The sequence below is a fragment of the Pagrus major genome, chromosome 19 (assembly GCF_040436345.1).
Source record: "Pagrus major chromosome 19, Pma_NU_1.0".
NCBI classification, from domain to species: Eukaryota; Metazoa; Chordata; class Actinopteri; order Spariformes; family Sparidae; genus Pagrus; species Pagrus major.
In genome coordinates, this window is record NC_133233.1 from 17,575,811 (window position 1) to 17,596,558 (window position 20,748).

At 41.2% G+C, this 20,748-nt stretch overlaps 1 protein-coding gene across 1 annotated transcript; it reads right to left on the bottom strand.

Moving 5' to 3' along the window:
• Window positions 1-3,114: 3,114 nt before the first annotated feature.
• On the bottom strand, window positions 3,115-20,205 carry drd3 (dopamine receptor D3). Its single transcript, XM_073488500.1, has 7 exons — window positions 19,903-20,205; window positions 14,459-14,571; window positions 11,215-11,351; window positions 9,250-9,443; window positions 7,383-7,448; window positions 5,142-5,517; window positions 3,115-3,440 (listed from the first exon to the last, which is right to left on the bottom strand). Exons 1-7 carry the CDS (start codon window positions 20,185-20,187, stop codon window positions 3,244-3,246), a joined length of 1,368 nt encoding a protein of 455 aa, XP_073344601.1. The 5' UTR covers window positions 20,188-20,205; the 3' UTR covers window positions 3,115-3,243.
• Between the last annotated feature and the right edge of the window lie 543 nt (window positions 20,206-20,748).

Below are 20,748 nucleotides of genomic sequence, written 5' to 3' on the forward strand. Positions count from 1 at the left end.
GTTCCTTTAGTTGCAAGACAGATGGATTTTTCAAGATCCATTTTGCCAGGCTTCAAGCTACACCCTTGTGTCCAAACCACAATGGTTTGGCCCAAACAGTGTCCTTTGAGGATCTTAGTCGAAGCTAGGGTCGTGGTTTAGGTGTGACAAAAGAAGCAACTGTTTGTTTGAAGACAGCAACAGCAGCTCTGAAAGAAATTAGAGTATATGCTGCTATACTGTAGCATCAGTTACTGTATATCAGGACTGTAGAGAAATATTACCCTGCAGGCTGTATGATGTCTGTGTCACAGTTTCGTCTTGACTGACACATTTCCCTGATTACTGTACCGTCGCCCCTTTCTCATTTCCTGCTTGTCAAAAGAATTACTTAACATTTTTCTATGTAGCTTGAATCTTAAAAAGCTACATGAAAGACACATGAAAGCACTTTTGTTTGTATCCATCATTCACACATTAATCAGATCCATTCAGCTTTAGTTCTGCTCTATATTTCCCCCCTGTCATTCACACAACCCCCTGCAGTGCCACCAATCCCTCTCTCCCTCGGTGGGCCCGCCAGCAGTCTGAGAACCGCTGGTCTAGAAGTTTAAATGAAATGAGATTGGATTTAATGTATATTCCCATGATGATGAATTTTAATGTTTTGTGAACTGCTTATAGAAAAGAAATATAGAAATCTAATATGTTGGTAATAGATTTACTGCACCATCATAAACAAAATATATTGTAATTGAGTTTGCTTGGCTGGTTCAAAGAAAAACAAATCATCCAATTTCTTCAGAGCACCAGAAGAATCATTCAAAATCACCTGACCTTTGACCTTAAATGAAAGAAAAATATCTTACCTTGTGCCTTTTTAGCTTTATTCGAGCGATGAAACAGCATTTGAGGTAACCAGAAAATGTCTTTCATAAAACATTATCTAGTTTTACCGAAATAATTGGTATTGAGTGACACAGTAATGTGATTGTACCCAAGTTACACAGTGAAAATCCAAGCTGTCAGGGCACAGTGTGGCACTGACAGACAACATTCATCTTATTACAAGTCAGTGTGCTGTAAAATGATTGTGAAGCTGTTATTTTAGTCCCATTTTGAGAATTGATTAATTTATTAGTTTGAAAAAAAAAAATACCAGTCAAACATTTTTTAATTAAACAGAACCTCAGGAAGTTTTTCAGTGAAAAACGGGTGTATATTTAATTTACTAACCATGAAGATGTGTACAAAAAAGATGTTTTAAAGTAAATCAGGAAACTGATAAGACTGAAGCTCTCCCACACAATTTTAGATATTTAATAAGCTCATGGAGTGCAAGCATCACCTTCAGGTTAAAGTGTCAACTTAGCACACAAGATGTCTTTTGGCAGATTGGCGTGAAATTGGGTGAGCTCAGAGATGCTCCCAAGGGGATAAACTCTTTCATTTGTGATGACCCTGTGACCTTTCCTCCAGCAGCCTCTACAGACAAACGTGACTTTTCTTGTTTAGCCTCACTGAGGATAAAAATGCACAGCCACATGTATATCATGAGTGTGTCTTCGCCATCGAGCTGCTTCATATTAAAGGATGTAATGAACGCTGCAGCCTCTGGGGGTCCACACAGCGGCTTCAGGCCTTCGGGGCCTGAGGCGTATATCCAATTCATTTACAGTAAAAGGGGAATGCAGTTATTGTCTCTGAGTGACTGGATATAATCTACAGGCACATGTGCACTCTAAATTGCTTTCTTAATTAAATTCAAATTCAATTACGGAACAGATCACGGCGGATACTCATCCTCAGATTGCCTGTAAACATGCATTTATTGACGTCTCGCATTAGAAGACGAAACATATATTAATGATATGAGCTATTGATGCTTGCAGTGTGATGATCACAAGCGTCCATCCATAAATACAGACACGCACACACACACGCACTTACATATACACACCTGGTGCGCCATTATTGTAAGTAGCCTCAGTGGAACGAGGCTGAGTCGACGCAATGGCAAAAAGTGTCAGGGGAGCAGGTGTTTATGCCTGTTAGAGAAATGGGAGTGCTTTAGATGTAGAACCCCCCTCCTTTTTCTTTCCTCTCCTACACTCATCTTTGATCCTTCTTCTATTAGTTCATTTCTTCCCTTTTTAGTTTTGTTCCTTCCTACTCAGCTCCCCCTCATCCCTTATCTTGTTTGGTGTTTCTTGCTCCACATTCATCCTCCCTGTGTGTCACTGCTGCGCCTCTTTTCATGTCTCTAAATCTCCACCCCCCTCCCGACATCCTGCTCTATCAGCTCAGTTCCTCTTCCCTGAAACGCTTTTATTCAATGTATGTGTTGGTGTCCAATCATTATCCACATACACATGCATACATGTATAGAGAGCCTGGAGTGCATTTCATCTTTTGTTTTTATTTACAACACACTGCAGTTAATGTTCTGTGCATGACAGACCTGCCCACCACATGGTTTACAATCCTGCTTGATTGGTTAAGACCACAAAGCTTCAGCAGTGCATAAATCATGTGGAGGTTTGCCAACAAACAGACAGTAAAACACTGGAAATGTTTCCACTGTGCATCACATCAAAATCTCACATTTTTAATTCTAATGAATCCACACGGAGCACAATGACAATTTTCAAAATGATGTGAGTCGTGGCAGGAAACCAATACGATCCTTCCTGCACAATTCAAGTGGATGCCCTTGAAATTTGATTTGTGCATGCTCTGATGGGTAACTCATGGTGATGATGATGATGGAGGGAGTGAGTGGGGAGATGTGAGGGACATCAGTTATTCCACATAGTGCGGTGGCAGCAGGCCTCAGGACGAAGCGGCCCGCAGCTCTATGATCAATTCACAAGCCTTTAAAGATCCATCGAGCGCTTCCGAACTCGATTGGAAGGTCTTGCACTGAAGAACTGTGCCAATGAGCAGTACACATACTGTACAAGACATATCCACAAGAAACACTTTGTGCTATCAGGAAGCATGTGAAAAAGTCTTACTTGAGGAGTAATACTGTTCAAATATAGTCCCAAAGTTTGAGTCTCCTTTGAATAAAAAAATCCTCTTTTGTTTGCATTTATTGCACACCAGTTCTGTAAAACTCCTGCAGGACCGAAAGCAGGTTCGCTTCCCTTGCCCATGACCAGTGTACAGCTGTGGTCATCGTATACCAAATGCACCATGACGGAGTTGTAGCATGAGTGCACAGTCTCATTTTCATTTTAATTTCCTGGCACACCGTCTCCCTCAGCAGCTGAGGATCTTGATGAAGGCCCGTCTGAACTCGATGTTGAAGGTGGTGTAGATAACAGGGTTGAGGGCACTGTTGACATACCCCAGCCAGGTGAAAGCACTGTAAAGCCCAGGAGGCACATAGCATGTCCTGCAGTGGGTGTTCAGAATGTGAGTCACAAAGAAAGGCAGCCAGCAGATGAGAAACACCCCTGGAGCAGCCAGAGAGCAGAGGTATGGAGGAAGGACGAAACCAAAAACACAAGAGCAAAATTGTAAGGAATGGATTAAACAGTGTTTGTCTTCTGTAACATAAGCTGAAAATGTTAGCATGTTGGCTAAGTAGCTAACTGACAACAGTAGTGACAAGTGTTACTTCTAAAATTAGCTTATAATATGGCATATAATAAATGCAGTCAATAACTAACAACATTAAAGGATGCATTCACCCAAAAATGAAAATTCTGTCATTATCTAATCACTTTTTACAGCAAAACAGTGTTGTAGCATTCTCCAAAACAACTAAAGTAGATGGGGACTTGTTATAAAACGTACAAAAATAACCCTCCCGTAACCATAAATTGGCTCCATACAGCTTAATCCAAGTCTGCGGGAGCCTCAAGTTCCCACAGAAGTGGGAGTCTCCATCTATTTCAGTTGTTTGCACAATTTTGAAACGCTGTTTGCTGTAAAAAAACAACAACCCAGAAATGCTTTGTGGACTACGATACTTCACCTGACTTTCCATCACCGTGGGGGTGAGTAGATAATGACTAAATTTTCCTTTTTGAGTGAACCTGTCCTTTAATTAATATCTGGGGCTACATGTTACAGTAGAAAAAGTCAGAGTCAGAGCCAAGATGCTACTACAAATGGTAGCATACCCAGATAAACAGGTAAACAACTGGTGATGGAATGTAACTAAGTACATTTACTCAAGTATTGTACTTAAGTACAATTTTGAAGTACTTCTACTTATACGTATTTTCATTTTCTGCTACTTTATACTTCCACTCGACTACATTTTGGAGGCAAATATTGTACTTTTTACTCCACTACGTGCTAACTTTAGTTACTAGTTACTTTACAGATTGCATGCTACATCTATACCAAAGTATAACACATTTTTACTTTATTTTATTGGCAATTGAATTAAAAAAGAAATACTATATATATATAGTATAGTCGGTTGACCCATAGTATATAGTATATACTGTACCTGAATATAATTATATGTACTATTTTACTTTTACTTGTAATGTTGACACATAAATACTTTTAATATTAGATACTGTAAGACTTATACTCTAGTATGACCTTTGGGTACCTTTTACAACACTGTAAACAACTATAAATGCTGCAGCCCGGTTGAAACACTCATTTAATCTAAGATCTATAATTGGGGTCACAACATCAAGGCATAGCAGTGGTCATTTGTCTGAAAAGCAGGAGGGAAGTGGGCCTGATCATTTTCTATGTGTGTGCCACAGTTTTCACTGACACCCCTGTAATGTAGTCAGACACCTCTGATTACATTTTTGTCAGCGAGATCTATGCTGTGCCAGAGCTCACTTGAACGAGCCTATAGCAACCTGGCTGATAATTGGAGTGTGTGGAAGCTTTGTCAGGAGCTGCGGCATGTGTCTGGACACACACTGTGAACCTGAAGCCAGCCAGTCTTTTTAAAAATATATATTTCAGCTTGATTTATTGTGGCTCTGCAAAATATGCAGCAAATGCACACGGAGTTAACAAATTGTGCTGGTGCAGGTGACCAGGTACGTGCGTCAGAAAAGTCCATAGTAAAATGCTAAAGGAGCTGAAGTGGAATAAGTGACTCTGTTGTATATTTCATCTATAAAATTGCATGAATAATGTGTTACCATGACTTTTACATGAGAGTCTTCACTCACCAAGCACAATGGCCAGCATTTGAGTGGCCTTCTTCTCCCGTGCATGCATGCTCCTGAATCGTGGGTTGCTGATGTATGAATTAGACACCGGCCGCAATGACGTGTGTGTCCGTCCATTGGACAGATCCTTCACCTCGCAGCCCATCCTTACAGGAGGCTGTCCGTGCTGGTTGTTTCCCTCTGCCTTCTCCTCCACTCGCTCCTGCTCCAAGTCCAGCTCGGTGCGGCCGCAGGAGGCATGGCTCATGCTGCAGCAGTTCTCCATGTCCACCGGTGGCAGCACAGAGTTTTCCACAGGTCCCGTCTTTGGGCGTTTGTGCCACAGGCATCCTGACAGCAGGCTGGGCTTGGAGGGAGCTGAAGGCTCTACACTCTGCTGCCAGGACAAATGATACATGTTTATCAGCAAATTTTACAGTGCATACAATCACATTTATTGTAATATTATAAAATGTCACGTCATTAAAACTCAACTGTTTTCATATAAACAATGGATCTAATAAATATGTGTAATGTGAAAGGTGTGGGATGTAGCGAGGAACCTGCTTCAGAATGATGTTTTTATCTATTAAGGTCTATGGAGTGTTTTAGCGTTTTTCAGCTCGTTGTTTTGGTTTTCTGGCCTGCAGCTTAAATGTTTAAAGGCTCTGATGAACTAACAGTGCAAGCGTACATGGGTGTTTTTGGAAATGGGGTTTTAAAACAAAAACAATCTCCTATCAAACATACTTTTTAGCACCGTTTCAGAAATAATCTTGATCCAACCTAATGGCCATTCACTTCACAGACTAGAAGATGACTGCATACGAGCGAGGCAGGGAAACATGACTTTTCTTTACAGAATCCTCCGGGATAATGCTATTCTTATTCAAATATCGACAGGGGCCGTTTATGTCTCTCGTTCCATCATTGTATTATCAATTTCTATCTGTGTCTTTCTAAACATAGATTATGTAACATTTTTTTTCTTAGTGTTTGAACTTGGCCTGTTTGGTAGTTTATAGGCTCATTCATGCTCTATGTAAAAAACACATATGGATATGGATGGAGCCTTCTGTCCATACTACAGATATGGACAAGTTGTGCGGGGCAGTGTAGCCAGTAGATCAAGTGAGACACGATGACATGAAGAGGGGAAGAGGTTTTAAAAAAATGGTGGAACTTTTTGAGGAGACATATCTAATTGTTTGCCACAACTTTACAAGGTGACTTTGTGTAAATGTTGTGTTTTCAGCTTGTTCTGCTGCCCCCAATTTTCAAAAGCAAGTCGATCATCACAGCTTTAATGTTCGAATTTCAAGTAATACAGTCCAGACATTGCTTTACCTTGAGTGATCACCTTTTTATCTCGCCCTGCTTTAACGTCATATAGAAAATATTGGAAGCTGAGTGGTACTCCAATAAGCTGACAAAGTCGTGAGTATGACTCAAAAGATTGGAGGTAATGGCCGATACATTTCAGGAGTGCTGTGCAGTTTGACAGAAAGTGGTGACAAAGCTCTTCCTGCACCTCCACCACAAGTTTATAAGTCACAGATGCACAGTCAGTATTCAACACACAGCTGTGCGACTATTGTATCTGTATCATTCTTCAGAGCCTGTTTATTGACCTCTTACCAGCAAGTACCTTCACTTTCTAAAACAGCAACAACTTGAACAAATAGAGCCGTTTCTCTGCAGTGTAATGAGTAATAAGAGACGTCAGTTCTAAATATTGTGCAATGTGTATTTCCAGTGAGTCCAGAAACATGAATATTTATAGTCTTCTCTTACTCACACACTCGTCTCTTCACACATTTTCCTCAGCGGAAAATCACAGATTGTTATTCCCTTCGCCTTTGAGCAGTCTGACTATTATGCAGGTGCTGCAGTGCGTCACCCACAGACCTCGCTCAGCTGACCGGTGACCAGGTGACACAAGACAACAGGCCACGCTTCAGAATCACAATTTTCAGCTTCCTCTCTGAACCCCCCCTACGCTGCGAGCACACAGCGGAACGAAAAACTCATGCGTGCATGAACACACACACGGACAGACTTGTTTGAGAAGCCAAAAACAGAAGCGCCATGCGTGCCACCGCGCCACAATACGCCAACACAGTCAGTACAGAGAATTAGTCAGGTGTGAGGCCGTGCTGCAGTTTTGCTGAATGCAGCGCAGCCTCATGCCTGACTAATATAGATCAATTCAAGAATCTCGTTGTTGTGTTGGATCTCTGTTGTGTTTAAAACAACACCTACCACTTTAATCCTTATAGGTGACAGGTCTTGATTCGCCTTGGGAGGCTCCTCTTGAAGACAAGTCTCCTAGGGGAGCAGAAGAAAGTTCAAGATATTTTCTAGAAAAAAGGCTCCCAACAGCCCTACCTCATTTAATCTACAGGTGCAGAATGTTTATGCCATTCACATGGAAACTCATCAATTCATCTCTTTTCATCTTGGAGGATGTATTTATTAAGCTTCAAACAAATCTCGTTGAGTGTCACAGAGAAAATAAATCAAGGGAATTAGTATTCATGTCCGTCACATCTTCCGTCACTGTCACAATTGAGCCAAACGCTGTGTGACTCAATTGAAGCTCAGAAATAAAGATAGCTTTAGAAAAAAACTGAAAGCCTCTTTCGTCATTTCAAATGTTCCCTCTGTTGATTGAGTAAAAGTCCTAATGTGTTATTTCAAAACACTTTTCCATTTTATAACTCTCTCAGTCTGAACTCCTCCAGGGCTCGGTTCTTACAACGGGTGTCTCCACTCATGGATGAGATCCCAAACTGTGGCTCAACCACGACCAATTATCCATAACCTGCTGTTAAAATGGAGGACTTGAATTTCTGTGCAATGAAGGGGAAAAATGTGAGTGGAACGTATCCAAACACATTACACAGGAAGCTCCTGGATATGCCAAAGCTGGTCAAGATATTGGCTGGAATTAGCTAATCGTGTCTTTTTATACACACATTCGTTAAAAATAGGGCTGATACAGAAGATGACCTGATGTCTCCTTGCCCGTGGTTAAAAGATAAAGCCATCGTTGTGTGATAGATCTAACTGGGGCAAATATTAGAGTGACGGATGTGATCAGAGAACTGACAGCTGGTTGGAAACTAAGTTCAGATTTGCACTGTAATGACATTTAATGAACAGTGTCACACATGTCACATTACTGATGGTAAAAGTTAAAAAAATGATGTTTTTTTGATGTAAAAAATCTCAAAATAAACATAAAACAAAACAACAATCTATGATCCTTGATATTTTATTGACCATATCTATCTAAAAATATTAAAATATAAGTTGGACAGTGGTTTATTTGCGGCTATTTTTTATTTTGATTTTTCAACTCCAGCCATTTTAATTAAGAATAGCTTTAGTTTTATAATGACAGATGTCTATATATACATTATACATTTCAACTTAGACCTGTCATCATCTAAAAGGCCTACAGTCAGCCTTCATTTACATAAAATCGCCTCACACAAAATAACACACATCTTCCCTCCTATTACAGCAAAGTAATACTCTTGAGACTCTTCTGGCACTTTCACCTGTGACTCAAAAATCCATGCATATGAGAGAAAAACTGCTTTTACTGGGGCAGTTTTACACAGTTTTTCTGACAGCGGCAACGTGACTTTATACTGTAATGGAACCAGTTTTGAGGCTTTCGGTGAGATTTTGCTAGAGCACATAAAAGTAAAAGGAAAGGTGAGTGTCCCCAACAGAAACAGCATAATATGAAGGTGAACTGTAATTTACATGTCATTATGACTGCATAATGTGAGTGCATGTGAATGAGGGAGAGAGACTGTTCCTACATGAGACATGTAAGGATGCTGCGAGAAAACTAATCAGCACTATTCTTAGCTTGACCACAGTAAACTTATAAATTTATACAATCAAAAAGTTTTTATTAGTGGATAATGGTGTTTTTCTTTGCATTGTGTCTGACTAATGCTTGCTAAACCCCAGCCACAACCTGGCAACCCCAAAAGTTGTGTTCATATTGCCTGCTTACAACTGATCAGCAAAGCATTTACAAGCAATGATTAACCATTACTTAAAAACAAATCACAAATCCTTTACGAACAGTAGAAGACAGTTGTCTCACCACTGATGGTGGAGTTGAGCCTGGCTGCACTTTCCCACTGGCTTGTCCAAAGGTGATCCTCTTCCGCCTCATCCTGAGGAAGACGTAGATGCGGATGTAGACTAGCAGAGTGACGATAAACGGCAGGTAGAAGGACACCACCGAGGAGTAGATGACAAAGTCGGGGTTGGAGATGGAGCACACCATGGGGTCATCTGTGACAAACAGATGATAGAATTATGTAAAACAGCCTCAAAATCACAGGGATGATAAAAGACAGCCGTAGTAATTTACAGTCACCCTCTGACCCTGGTGCATGCCCTCCATTTTGAAAATGACCTCGATGACTCGTCCTCATTATTATTCTGCAGACAAAGTGAATCGTACATGGCTGCACACATACACACACAGTGATGAAGGGATGATTGATATGACAATAATTGCGCCATAAATTCACGATAAAAGACCCTTTGACATGATAATAACAGTGTAAAGGCCAATTATTCAGTCAGAACTCAAGAGTTAAATATCTATCAAGTGAGCTAATAGTGCTGTAAATTGGAGTTTGAAGAGAAATGACACAGTCTTTGACCACAGCTGTGACATGCATATTGGATGTCAGTGGCATGAACAAACTGAAGTGATTTACAGTACCCTTTCCTGGATGTTCCCCTGGATCGATACCACATACCTCAATACACAGAGAGATGCAAACAAGCATGGACAGATGCAGCCTATTTTAAGCCACACACCAAACCACCTTCAGTTTCTAGATTCATATTATTTAACCCTTTTGTTTGGCACTAATGCACTAACTCTAACCCTTTTCATGCTGCTCCTTTTCAATCAATTTCTTTTGGACCTGATGTAAACCCATTGCTCCCACCTTCCAATGCTAATACGTGGTTACTGACAAAACGGTGGGAATCCTGCAATCACAAGGCATTGTTATGCATTGATTGTAAATGGACTCACTCACAGACCAAATGCCTGTATCTCTGTGAGTAGCTTTGCATTGTGTCTGACTAATGCTGTCCATTGTGCGTGTGCAGTCATGCATCTGTGCTGCTGGGTACTGAAATTAAAATAGCTACTGTTGATGTCTCTCGCATTTCTACAGTCCGTTTTATTGTTTGGTGGTTGATTCCTCTTGTTCACAAATCACCGGCCAAAATCATACATAAATCAACATCCCCTAGAATCATCAAGCAGAAACCGTCTCTCCACCTACAGTAATCTCATCTAACCAGAATTGAATGCATGCAATATTTAAAAATTAAAAATTTACAATAAAAGAACAAAGAGCCTCCTGTTATTGCGACTTTGGAGCGTCCCCCACATTACTCAAAGACGGTTACCTCCACTGCTAACCTTGTACATTTTCCAAGGACTAATAAGGTTGTGACACCGGTGTTACTCCAGGCTTTTTAGAGGAATAGATGCTCACTATCTGTGGAGAGCTGTTGCTGTATTAAATGAATTAACTGTTAATGCAAACTGAACATTTTCTACTGCTGCAGCTTCACATTAAAATCATTTAACCAGTAAAACGAGTTGAGTTTTATTTTGAAATAGGCTAGTCCCAGGAAATTCAATGTGTTCAGTGAGTTTATCACTAACAGAAATTGTTTGTTCTACAGAGCAAAACATCGGTCATTTTCAGCTTTTTAAAAAAATCAGTTTGTAACACTAATGTTGAGCCTCAAGTTTCATCATTTTCACAGGCTGAGTAGTGCAGTACTCTGTATGACTTGCAAATGGACTCTGACATGCTAAATTGGTGGAGTTCACCTTTAAATCCCATTTTAGTTGGCACTTCGTATCCCACCACTGACCCCGAAGTGTGAGAAGACTGAATTTGACCCTGAAATTCACAATAGCACGGTGCCTTCGTGCCTCGCATCCTATCCTGCATCCTGCATAACTTGACTCTCTGCTACGATGCGTCTGGACAGGAAGATGAAGACAAAATGTTGTTGACCTGACCTGTGGTGTTGAAACCAAACAGCAGAGGACAGGAGACAGCGAAGGCCAGGACCCACACGGTGGCAATCATCATAAAAACTCTCTTCCGGGAGCGATGGGTGGTGTTATACAAGACGGGCATCACCACTGCTGTGTACCTGCACATGCACATACACAGGTTAGAGTCAAGCTTTGAAAATGAGTGAGTACAGGGGATACATGGTGACATTTGAATGAAAAGAAAAGTGCTGATATGGTACAGTAAAAGGGAATAATTAGAGAGAGAAAAAGAGCCTCCGTGAAAGGAGCCAGTCTTCGGGGATGCCAGGAAATGCACTGCTGAGAAAAAGAGGATACTATAAAGACCAACAACGGAGCAGCAGAGCAGGCATTTCTATTTAGGAACAATTTGGGTATTCAGCAATAAAACCAGTGGAGCTTTGATTTAAGAGTTAATCAGCACACTATATGCCAAGAGTGTATAATGAGCCCGGGAAAAATGGGTTCAACAACAGCTCGGACGAAGCAGCAATTACGCTGAACCCCGACCCAAAATGGATGTGATGTTATGTTGTTTAGAGCCAGATAACTGCCATGATTGTTTATCCTCATCAGACTAATTACACTGGTCCCTCTCTGGGCAAAATGCTGGGTGAAACCCTGAGCACAGACGTTTACTAAAAATACTCTTCCCTCCCTGCTTTACTTTGTCTTTACCCTCCTGCCATGTTGCTGTCTGGTTAAATAAAAGCATCGATGAAAAAGTGGAGGGGTAAAAAACCATGTCTATGATTTATTGATCAGAAGTGCAGCTTTAAGTTTCATTTTTAGCTGAGGGCGAAAACAAGGCTCCTCGGCTCTGAGTCGCCGGTCACAATATGACCTACGCTGTAAATAATTTCAAGACACTTCACCTTGATGTTCGATGGAAAAACTTCTCGTCTGGTGTATTTACGCTGCCTCCGAGAAGCCCGGTTTGACTTTTCCTTCTGAGAGGCGACAAATCTTCCCTGCTATCACTGCAACGCTTGCTGTAAACTTATAAATAAACAATGCTGTCGCAAAGGTAACGCGGGTGTGTTATACACTATCATTGACACAGAATGCCCTGGGAGCCTTTCTTTTATTTAGCACCTCACCAGGCGTGTGATACTGTAGAAGTGTTGTTGACTCATCTAATGATCAATCACAGAGAACCACAGGGCTCCAAAGAACTCGAAAAGCAATTATTCATTGTCGCTGCAGACATGTAACCATGTGCAATTAAAGGTGCAAAACACCAAACAAATTTTTACCATATATGATCATGTTCTGATTGACCTGTGAGGGAGCTCTGGGGCAAAACATTCTGCACTGTGTATGTGCCACGTTGCCTTCAAGTTCTCATTAAGACACAGGCCTTTGCTGCAGGGTTCTTTCTGTGTAATAATTTTCGTGGTAATTTAAGCTCAAAAAACAAAATATTGATTTAACATCAACTTCTAAGTTTATATGGTAAACTTGTAAGCAAACAGTTGCTTAATTATACGTCGCACCAATTATTCCATATTTGTCCAATTTAACCCTTTTAGTTGTGCAGGACTGAGGAATAGACACAGGAGATGCAGACAAACTGATAAAGAGTGAAGGACAAACACAGGCTTAAATATACAGGGGCAAATTAACAAACGACACACAGGTGCACAGAAAACAGGCAGGAAAAAGACAAAGACAGGAAGTATAACATAAAGAGAGGCTTTCAACATAAAGCAGGAAATAACAAAAGTAAAAACCCATGACCACGACAATATTTGCCTCTTTAGCTCCTGAATGCTCCACTATGTTCACCAGCTAGTCTCTATCCACAACTTGTGTAAAAATAATAATAAAAACTGAGTGCAATCATTTCCAAACAAGCTGTGTTTACTAACAAAGGTTTTACAGTCTTCCTGAGCCCACAGTAATATAATTTATGTTTCACAAAGTGTGGGCCAGATCTGGGCCACAACTAATTTGATACACCTAAATGCTTTTTAATTTGCAAGTGGGGTATTTACTGACGTATCACATGAAAATCTCTTAAGCTTGTGTGAACCACAGACAAAAAAACCCATTGACTTTGAGACGAGGGAGCCGGAAGTGAAGAAAAGCCAATTATTTCCGGGTTCTGCACTATTATCAAAATCTGTTTAATTAATGTTTTACAGAATTTTCTAGGGTTTAGGGTTTTAAGTCTGTTTGATGCTGAGCAGGTTGTGTACAGGGTCTATTTTTTTTTAATTTTGTATGCTACAGCGATGGTTAGTAGAGTAAGCTGTTCAGTAAAGCTAAACAATGAGCTCACTATAAAGCTCTGCAAAGCTGAGGGGAGCTGCAGATTCAGGTGATAACTCTCTACAGGTTCATCACTATGAGCGACCAGTTTCACATATTGTCAAAGCGTTTTTACATTGTCATGTGATAAATCGGAATAATTAGGTGTTAAAGTGTGAAGTTGACACTACAAGACAAGAGCACATAATCTGATAATAGTGTAGGACCATCTTATTTGTTAATTGCAAATTTAAAAATGTATCAATGCAAAGAATTTGGGACTTTTGGAGCCCATGAGCTGGTGTTGCTTTGCCCTGTTGGTAATCCAGCTTTGGAGATGACGACACCATATTGTGAAAGCATCCATTGGAAAATCTTACTAACAGAGGAAGGCCTCCATACATGCTGTAAATACATCCCCATGACGCCTCCAGTCCTCCCATATTCATTCTATACAGTTGAACTCTTTATGCCTGGGGGTTGTAAGTTCGAAGACTTAAGGGAGCTATTAAATATTAACTGCGACACAAGAAGAAACTAAGCAAATAAATAATGTAAATACTAGATGCTTATTTACAGTAAAGCTTCATACTGATGGCACGACGCCGCTCCTCCGGCATTAATGCAGACAAATGCACAGCAATTAGACACAAACATACACGAAAACCTTGAACCTGAAATCAAAAGCACACAGTGTGAACAACTCTCCTCATTCCTGCCTCCTCCTCACTGTCACTCACTGACACACACGGATATACACACATGTATCAAGAGGATATGAACAGGATGGGAAAACAGTGTCACTCTCCAGCAGGTCTTGAAATTTCTATGAGGTGAGGTGAACAAAAGAATTACATCTTGAGATATGGAAATCTCTCACGGATGACATTTATGCTGGAGATGTCATGGCAACATCTGTAGTCAAACCTGCAGCACGGAGGTAAGAACACACACACACTCACTGCACACTCACCTGTCAATGCTGATAGCACACAGGTTGAGGATACTGGCGGTGCACATCATCACATCTAGCGTGACAAAGATGTTACAGTAGAGCCGGCTGAAAAGCCAGGCACCGCCGACCACCTGCACAGGACAGACAGGCATATTAACAATGGACACGTTTCTTTTCCTCGTTCTTCACCGTGAAGTGTGAAGACCCTATTGAGGGCACACATGAGCGCACACACTCGTACATGTGACAGAAAGGAAAAGAAGAGGGGAAAATGTGCACATGGAGATAGTTTGGGCGTAGACGGAGACAGAAGAATAAACCTGAGCTGCCTAAATATTAACCCTGATATATTAAACTCAAGCATTTATGCTAATAGGGACACTCATCTACGCATGAATTAGTGAATATGTTTATGTCAGCATACAGCAGATAGCCTTAGAAGGCACAAACTGCAAGGTGCTCTGTAACGGTGTAAATGTTCTGTGATGATGGACTATGTGCATAATGTTGTTAGCAGTAATGTAGAATCAAGGGAACGTGTCAAACACAGGATCTAATTGTCCTCAAGGGAGTTTTCCAACTCTCAGATAGGACATTAACCCAAGGCTAAACCAATAACACCCTGCACCATCCTCTCCACATCCACACCCCCCCGCGCTCCGCCAGCAGAGACCTGCTCAGACCAACAGGCTATCACTTCGGCTCCATAATGCCTGGTAATAACTGTCTGACAAAGATAAATGGGACCCGGGCTCCTTCGCCTGACTACTGAATCTCTTAAGTCCGAGATGGGAACATACGCCTACCTGCACAAAGAGACGGCACGCACACATGGGAATACGCACAGGCACAGGCACAGGCACAGGCACACACAGATACAAAGACACAAATAGACAGATCTCTCTCTCTCTCTCTCTCTCTCTCTCTCTCTCTCTCTCTCTCTCTCTCTCTCTCATTTAGTTGAAAGAGACAAACAGATACACATTTGTTTTTCTCATACATGCTGATTAGGAAACATTCACATTCATTTCCAAACTTAACTCTCCGCAACACAGATCTTAACCTAACCTCCGCCCGTAGACAAATATATTAAACCCATTAATCAATTTTTTTTTTCCTCCACTCTCACATAAAAATACATTTGGTTGTCATGGTTAACAGCACTCAGCCTGTGGAAACAGCTGCAGACTGCCTTCTGTTTATCAAGTCTGAGGAAATAAACCAGCAGATGTCATCGTCACATCATTTGAGGTTATTCCATTTTGCCTGACACAAATTAGGGCCACTCAGTTAGAAAGATGTGAAGTGAATTTCAAAAGATGCTATTCCACTGCGTTGTGGGAAGTGTAGGAACCAGCATTTTTGGATCAATACTAGCAGTGTGCTTGGTTGTGTTGGCTGATCTAGCAACTTTGCAAAAGTCACCTTTAAACAAAAGACGTGTCAATAGAACACATTTATTTACAGTTATAACCAGACTGTAATCTATTTGGTCGATTGCCTCGCAGTTAAATCTATCCCACATAATTGTTAATCAGCAGCCACTTCTGTAATGCTGGTTCAACCCTTATGTTATTATCCAGTATAGTTTAATAGCAATCATCAGTGTTTCATCTATATACAGCTAACGGGGCTCTATGTAACAATTTCTAGCAATTTACATGTATTACTCACATTTTTATTGGCAATATGTGAGCGGGTTGTGAAAAATAACACCTTCCCCGTCTGTCTCTGTTGCCTAAACAAGCCTGTGGATGATTTTCTTTGGGACGTTTAATGCTGCTGGACTGTGGATTTCTTTGTGAACAACCCGGATTTTCTGCAACAGTCCAGCAAAAGATGTGACTTTATGCACGTTGTCAAGGCGCCTTGTCTCAGTACCTAGTAGAAATTGAGTCCGCTGGCGAAAGCGACCTCCATCCAGCACAACAAAGACGTCCCACAGAGCCCCTTCAGAGTACCCTCGATGTCCCTCTCAGGAATCGTTCATGAGAATTTTGTTTTTTGTTTTTGATTCGTCGCAACAGTGAAATGAACAATCTGCCCTTGTTCATATATAAATATATACTCAAAATAGTCAATATGGATACTAACAAATGCTGGATTCAAGAGGGTAGTGTGAATGCATGCTATTGATCCACAAGGAAACTGAGCTGCTCACAGGTGTGAAAAGAAAAAACATAAAGTGCAGGCGGCGGTGACACAGAAAGATCTTAGGACAAAAAAACTACACAACAGTAAAGTATGTTGATTATTTTATGTACTAAGTGAAAAAACATTATTCGATGACAATTAGTAGTGCATATGTAGTATGAAACTGAAACACAGTGTAGGCATAATGATCACAACACCACTATTGCATTAATTCTGACAATTTTCTTTCTTGCAAATTGTCCAAGAATAGAAATATGACCAATGCACACATAATATATACACTGCATGTACAGTTTGTACTCAGTCACCCCCCCAAACACAAAAAGACTGAAGCAAACATGTGGGTACATACTGAATATTGCACACACAGTGTGGGAATATAATGGTGACTCAGTGGGGCTCTGCACACACCTCGCATCGACTGCGTTTGAATGTATGTGATCAATATTTTCACAGCAGTGAAGTGTACTTAATGTCTCAGAAAGAAGACACAGCAGGAGGGGAAATTGTTAGGACAATGGGACGAGACAGTCCAAGGAGTATCTGTCAGAGGGAGGGAATCTGTGTTTACAGGTGTAGATGATATGAAATTTTCATTCCATCCATATTTTCACATTTTTTGAGTTCAATAAATCAGCAGTCTGCAGGAGTACGTTGCTATCACTTAATCTTGTGTTTTCTGTCAGATCTCACCGTACTCCTCATCATAAAATCTTCACCTGAAAGAGGAGTAACCTCGAATGGAGGTGTTTCCGTAGTCAGGTCATACATTTGCTGAGGGTGAACAACATCATTTAGGATGAATTGTGGAAAGTCAGCGCTCCGTCATTGCTGCCAATACAACCACTTCCTTCAAGTGCAAGTCATACATCAACTGTACCATCCGGGGAGAAGGTGGCTTGCTCAAGGGCACATGATTAGTACCTGCTGAGGGTAAGGAGAGTGGTACTCAGTCAATTTTCCTGCCAAGAAGCAAACCAGCAACCCTCTGGTCACAACAACCTAATCCCCCCCCGTCCTTCAGATTAGAGCTGGCAGGGTGATGGTGCTCGCAGTGCCAGTCTTGGGAGCTAAAAGTCCCTCGACTCTGAACTTATGTGTTTTTCCCAGCCGTATCCAAGATATTACTGACCTTTACATTCCTGTTAAATTAATGAATATTGCACCTTTGTGTCATACTATCTTCCAATGACCTATTCCTTGTGGGATTGTGAGTCTCCCCTTTGAATCTGAAATGAAAAATGTAGCACATGCTCTTACAGCATGACTGCTCGCATGGAAGTTAAACCCATGACTGAATCCTGTCGAGTTTCCTCGCTACCTTAATTTACCTTTCGGGATGAGGATGAGATCGCCTTTAATTTGTCTGCTTCTGCTCACTGAGTGTGTTAATTTTTCATCTGGTTGACCAGCTGATGAATCTCCTGCACACAGTTATAAATAGTGCTTTCTGCTGACAGTAGGCAAACTTGAGGCAGCAGGGTGGCTGCTTGTTATACATAACTGGACTTCAACCAGATGATTTTCAGACCTCATGTGGGCAAACACCTGCCCTCAAGCTTCAGGGATGCTATTCCACATGCACACAAGCCTGTGGACACCTCTGCAGTGCATTTTAGAGGAATGCGGTGTACTTCTCTGATAAAAAGTGGAAGCCTGAAGGTTATGTAAGACAATACAGTTAATAAGTTATTGCGCAGCGAGTGATGAAAGCTTAGAAAATTAGCAATTAGCAGACAAACTATGTCCCACTTGAGTAATCTGTGAGGCGCAAATAAAAATTAAATGCTACGACACATTTGCAATTTGCCTCGAAGAAGGTTGAAAAATTTAATTCACAGGTTTATTCGTAAGAGCTCAGCCAATTACGCCGCATATGAAGTCATTATTTGTTAATACGCAATATGTCCTTCAGCAATTATGTATAATCTACGTGAGAAGTGAAGCACTATCTATCATCATCATTACTGTCCCTTTGTCACCCACACAGTCACCACGTAATAAGCTCCAATGACCCTCATCGTTTTTCTCTCTGACTCTTCCTCCTTTTTTTTTTTTGCAAAAGTCCAATTTGTCTCCCCCTCAACTTCCCGTCCTTTTCCCTCCCCTCTCTTCTCCTCTCCAGTGTCAGCTCCTCACTCCACTGCACTGCCAAGCATCTGCATATCAATCACTTCCACATCCTCTTTACTTCCTCTATACCTTCTTGTCTTTGTTTGCTTCAGAGCTTTAGATCAGTGATTCCCAAAAAGGGGGTACTTGTACAGCGATCTGCAGTTGCCACCAGTGTGTAGGAGGAAATAGTCAGGTAGCTCAACAAATTAAAAAAAGAGAAAAGAAATCTTGATGTGAATAAAAAAAAAACATAGAATCCAATTATGATTACAAATTGGGGTGATGCTGGTCTTCAAGCACGCCTTCATTTACTGTCACAATAACCAGTAAGCATACGATAAGCTGGCTGTTGTGATACCTGAAAGGTCCAGTGTGTGGGATTTAGGGGGATCCATTAGCAGCAATGGAATATAATATCCATAATTAAGTCTTCATCAGGTGTACAATCACCTTAAAATAGGAGTCTGCCATGGTGCACTGTAACATTTCTTAGTTGCCCAGAACAGACAAACCGAACAGCTGCTCTAGACAAGGCCACCTTTTCAGTTTTTTAGTGGCCACCTTGAGGACGACACACCTCGAAGGTGAGAGTGAGGGGAGGGTTTTTTAGTTGCTTGTCATCTGAAACCTCACCACTAAATCCTTCACACGGGATATTTAATATATCTTTTATTTATTATATTAATACATAATAAGGCCAAGTTTTGCCAAAAAGATTTCATGAAAAATTGCCAGCAAGCAACCAAGCAGAGAAGTTGAAATAACTGGCAAACGTTCCTTAAAAGTTCTCGAAAAGTGATGAGTGTCCCAAAACTTTACAGAACATTAGGGACGATCATAAAACGTTCTCTTTTGCTTAAAGCTTGTAGCCAACCGCTTCTACTAGCTATAACTAACCATGTCAACTGTTGCTGTAACTGTATGCACTAATGGTTAAACGGATGAGACAGTTACCAAAAAGCAGGCTAACAGATCAACAGTTGAAATAGATACTGTTGGATAAATGGTTGAAATATCTTATAGATAGTCTAAATGTTTTGAGAGCCGATCACTTCAAGTGGTAGTGGAAATATAAAATTGACCACAACAATCTAAACATTGACAAATCAAGTAAGACAAAAAAGGTTGGGAGACATTGTTATATATCAATGCTCCTGAAGGGTTCACGGAAATTGTGCAAATACACTCCTCACCTCCAGGTATACGACCCAGGGCATCACCAACGACGCCACCAGCAGGTCGGCCACAGCCAGGCTGACCACCAGGTAGTTGGTGGTGGTCTGGAGGGAGCGCTCCCTCAGCACAGCCAGACACACCAGCACGTTTCCAAACACGATGGCCAGGATGAGCAGGGAGTACAGCATGGCGTAGTAGTTACGCTCATCCTGCCCTGACGCCTCCGAGCTCTCATTCCTCTCGTCCCATCCGAGGCTCTCTGATTCGTTCCAGAGCTGCTCTGCACTGCTAAACATCGCCATGGAGGCGTCCCGGTGACATGGGAGGTGAGATGTTTGGCAGACCTACCAAAGGAAAACAAACAAAACACAGTCCGTAACATAACTTCCTCTCACAAACATAATATGTCTTACATCTCATTAGTCATTGTCACAATCATTTCAGGTACGAGGCCCCCTGGTAAACATCTCCTGGCAACAGTAGCCAGATGAGCTGATAAATAAAACAGATGAAATACATCCCAGCTGTAATGTTCTTTGCTGTACATCACTGCTGTTCACTGCACACATTCACAAGAGTTTTATTTTTCCTGAATGAAAGATGGAACCACATATTGATGCCTCTCTGGCTCCTACACAGACGGTCAGCTCCACAAAGACTCAGCAGATACTTCATCGACAGTGTAATGCATTTATAATAGTTCCAGTCAGCCTGCCGTATGCATCCCCTTCCTTCCTGTAGATGGCTTCTCATACAACTAACAGAAACTACAAAGCACAGAACTTTAATAAGGGACTGGCAGCATGCCTTTGAGCACTGTCAGTGAGGTTAGCTCATCAGGGAGGGGTAATAAGTCAGCGCTG

Excerpts from the sequence above, each read along its gene's own strand:
- drd3 (XM_073488500.1), bottom strand. The coding sequence starts at position 20,187 with ATGGCGATGTTTAGCAGTGCAGAGCAGCTCTGGAACGAATCAGAGAGC. Across the intron at positions 7,449-9,249 it reads GCTCAACTCCACCATCAGTG|GAGACTTGTCTTCAAGAGGA; the intron begins GTGAGACAACTG and ends CTGCTCCCCTAG. Across the intron at positions 5,518-7,382 it reads CACCTATAAGGATTAAAGTG|CAGAGTGTAGAGCCTTCAGC; the intron begins GTAGGTGTTGTT and ends TTGTCCTGGCAG.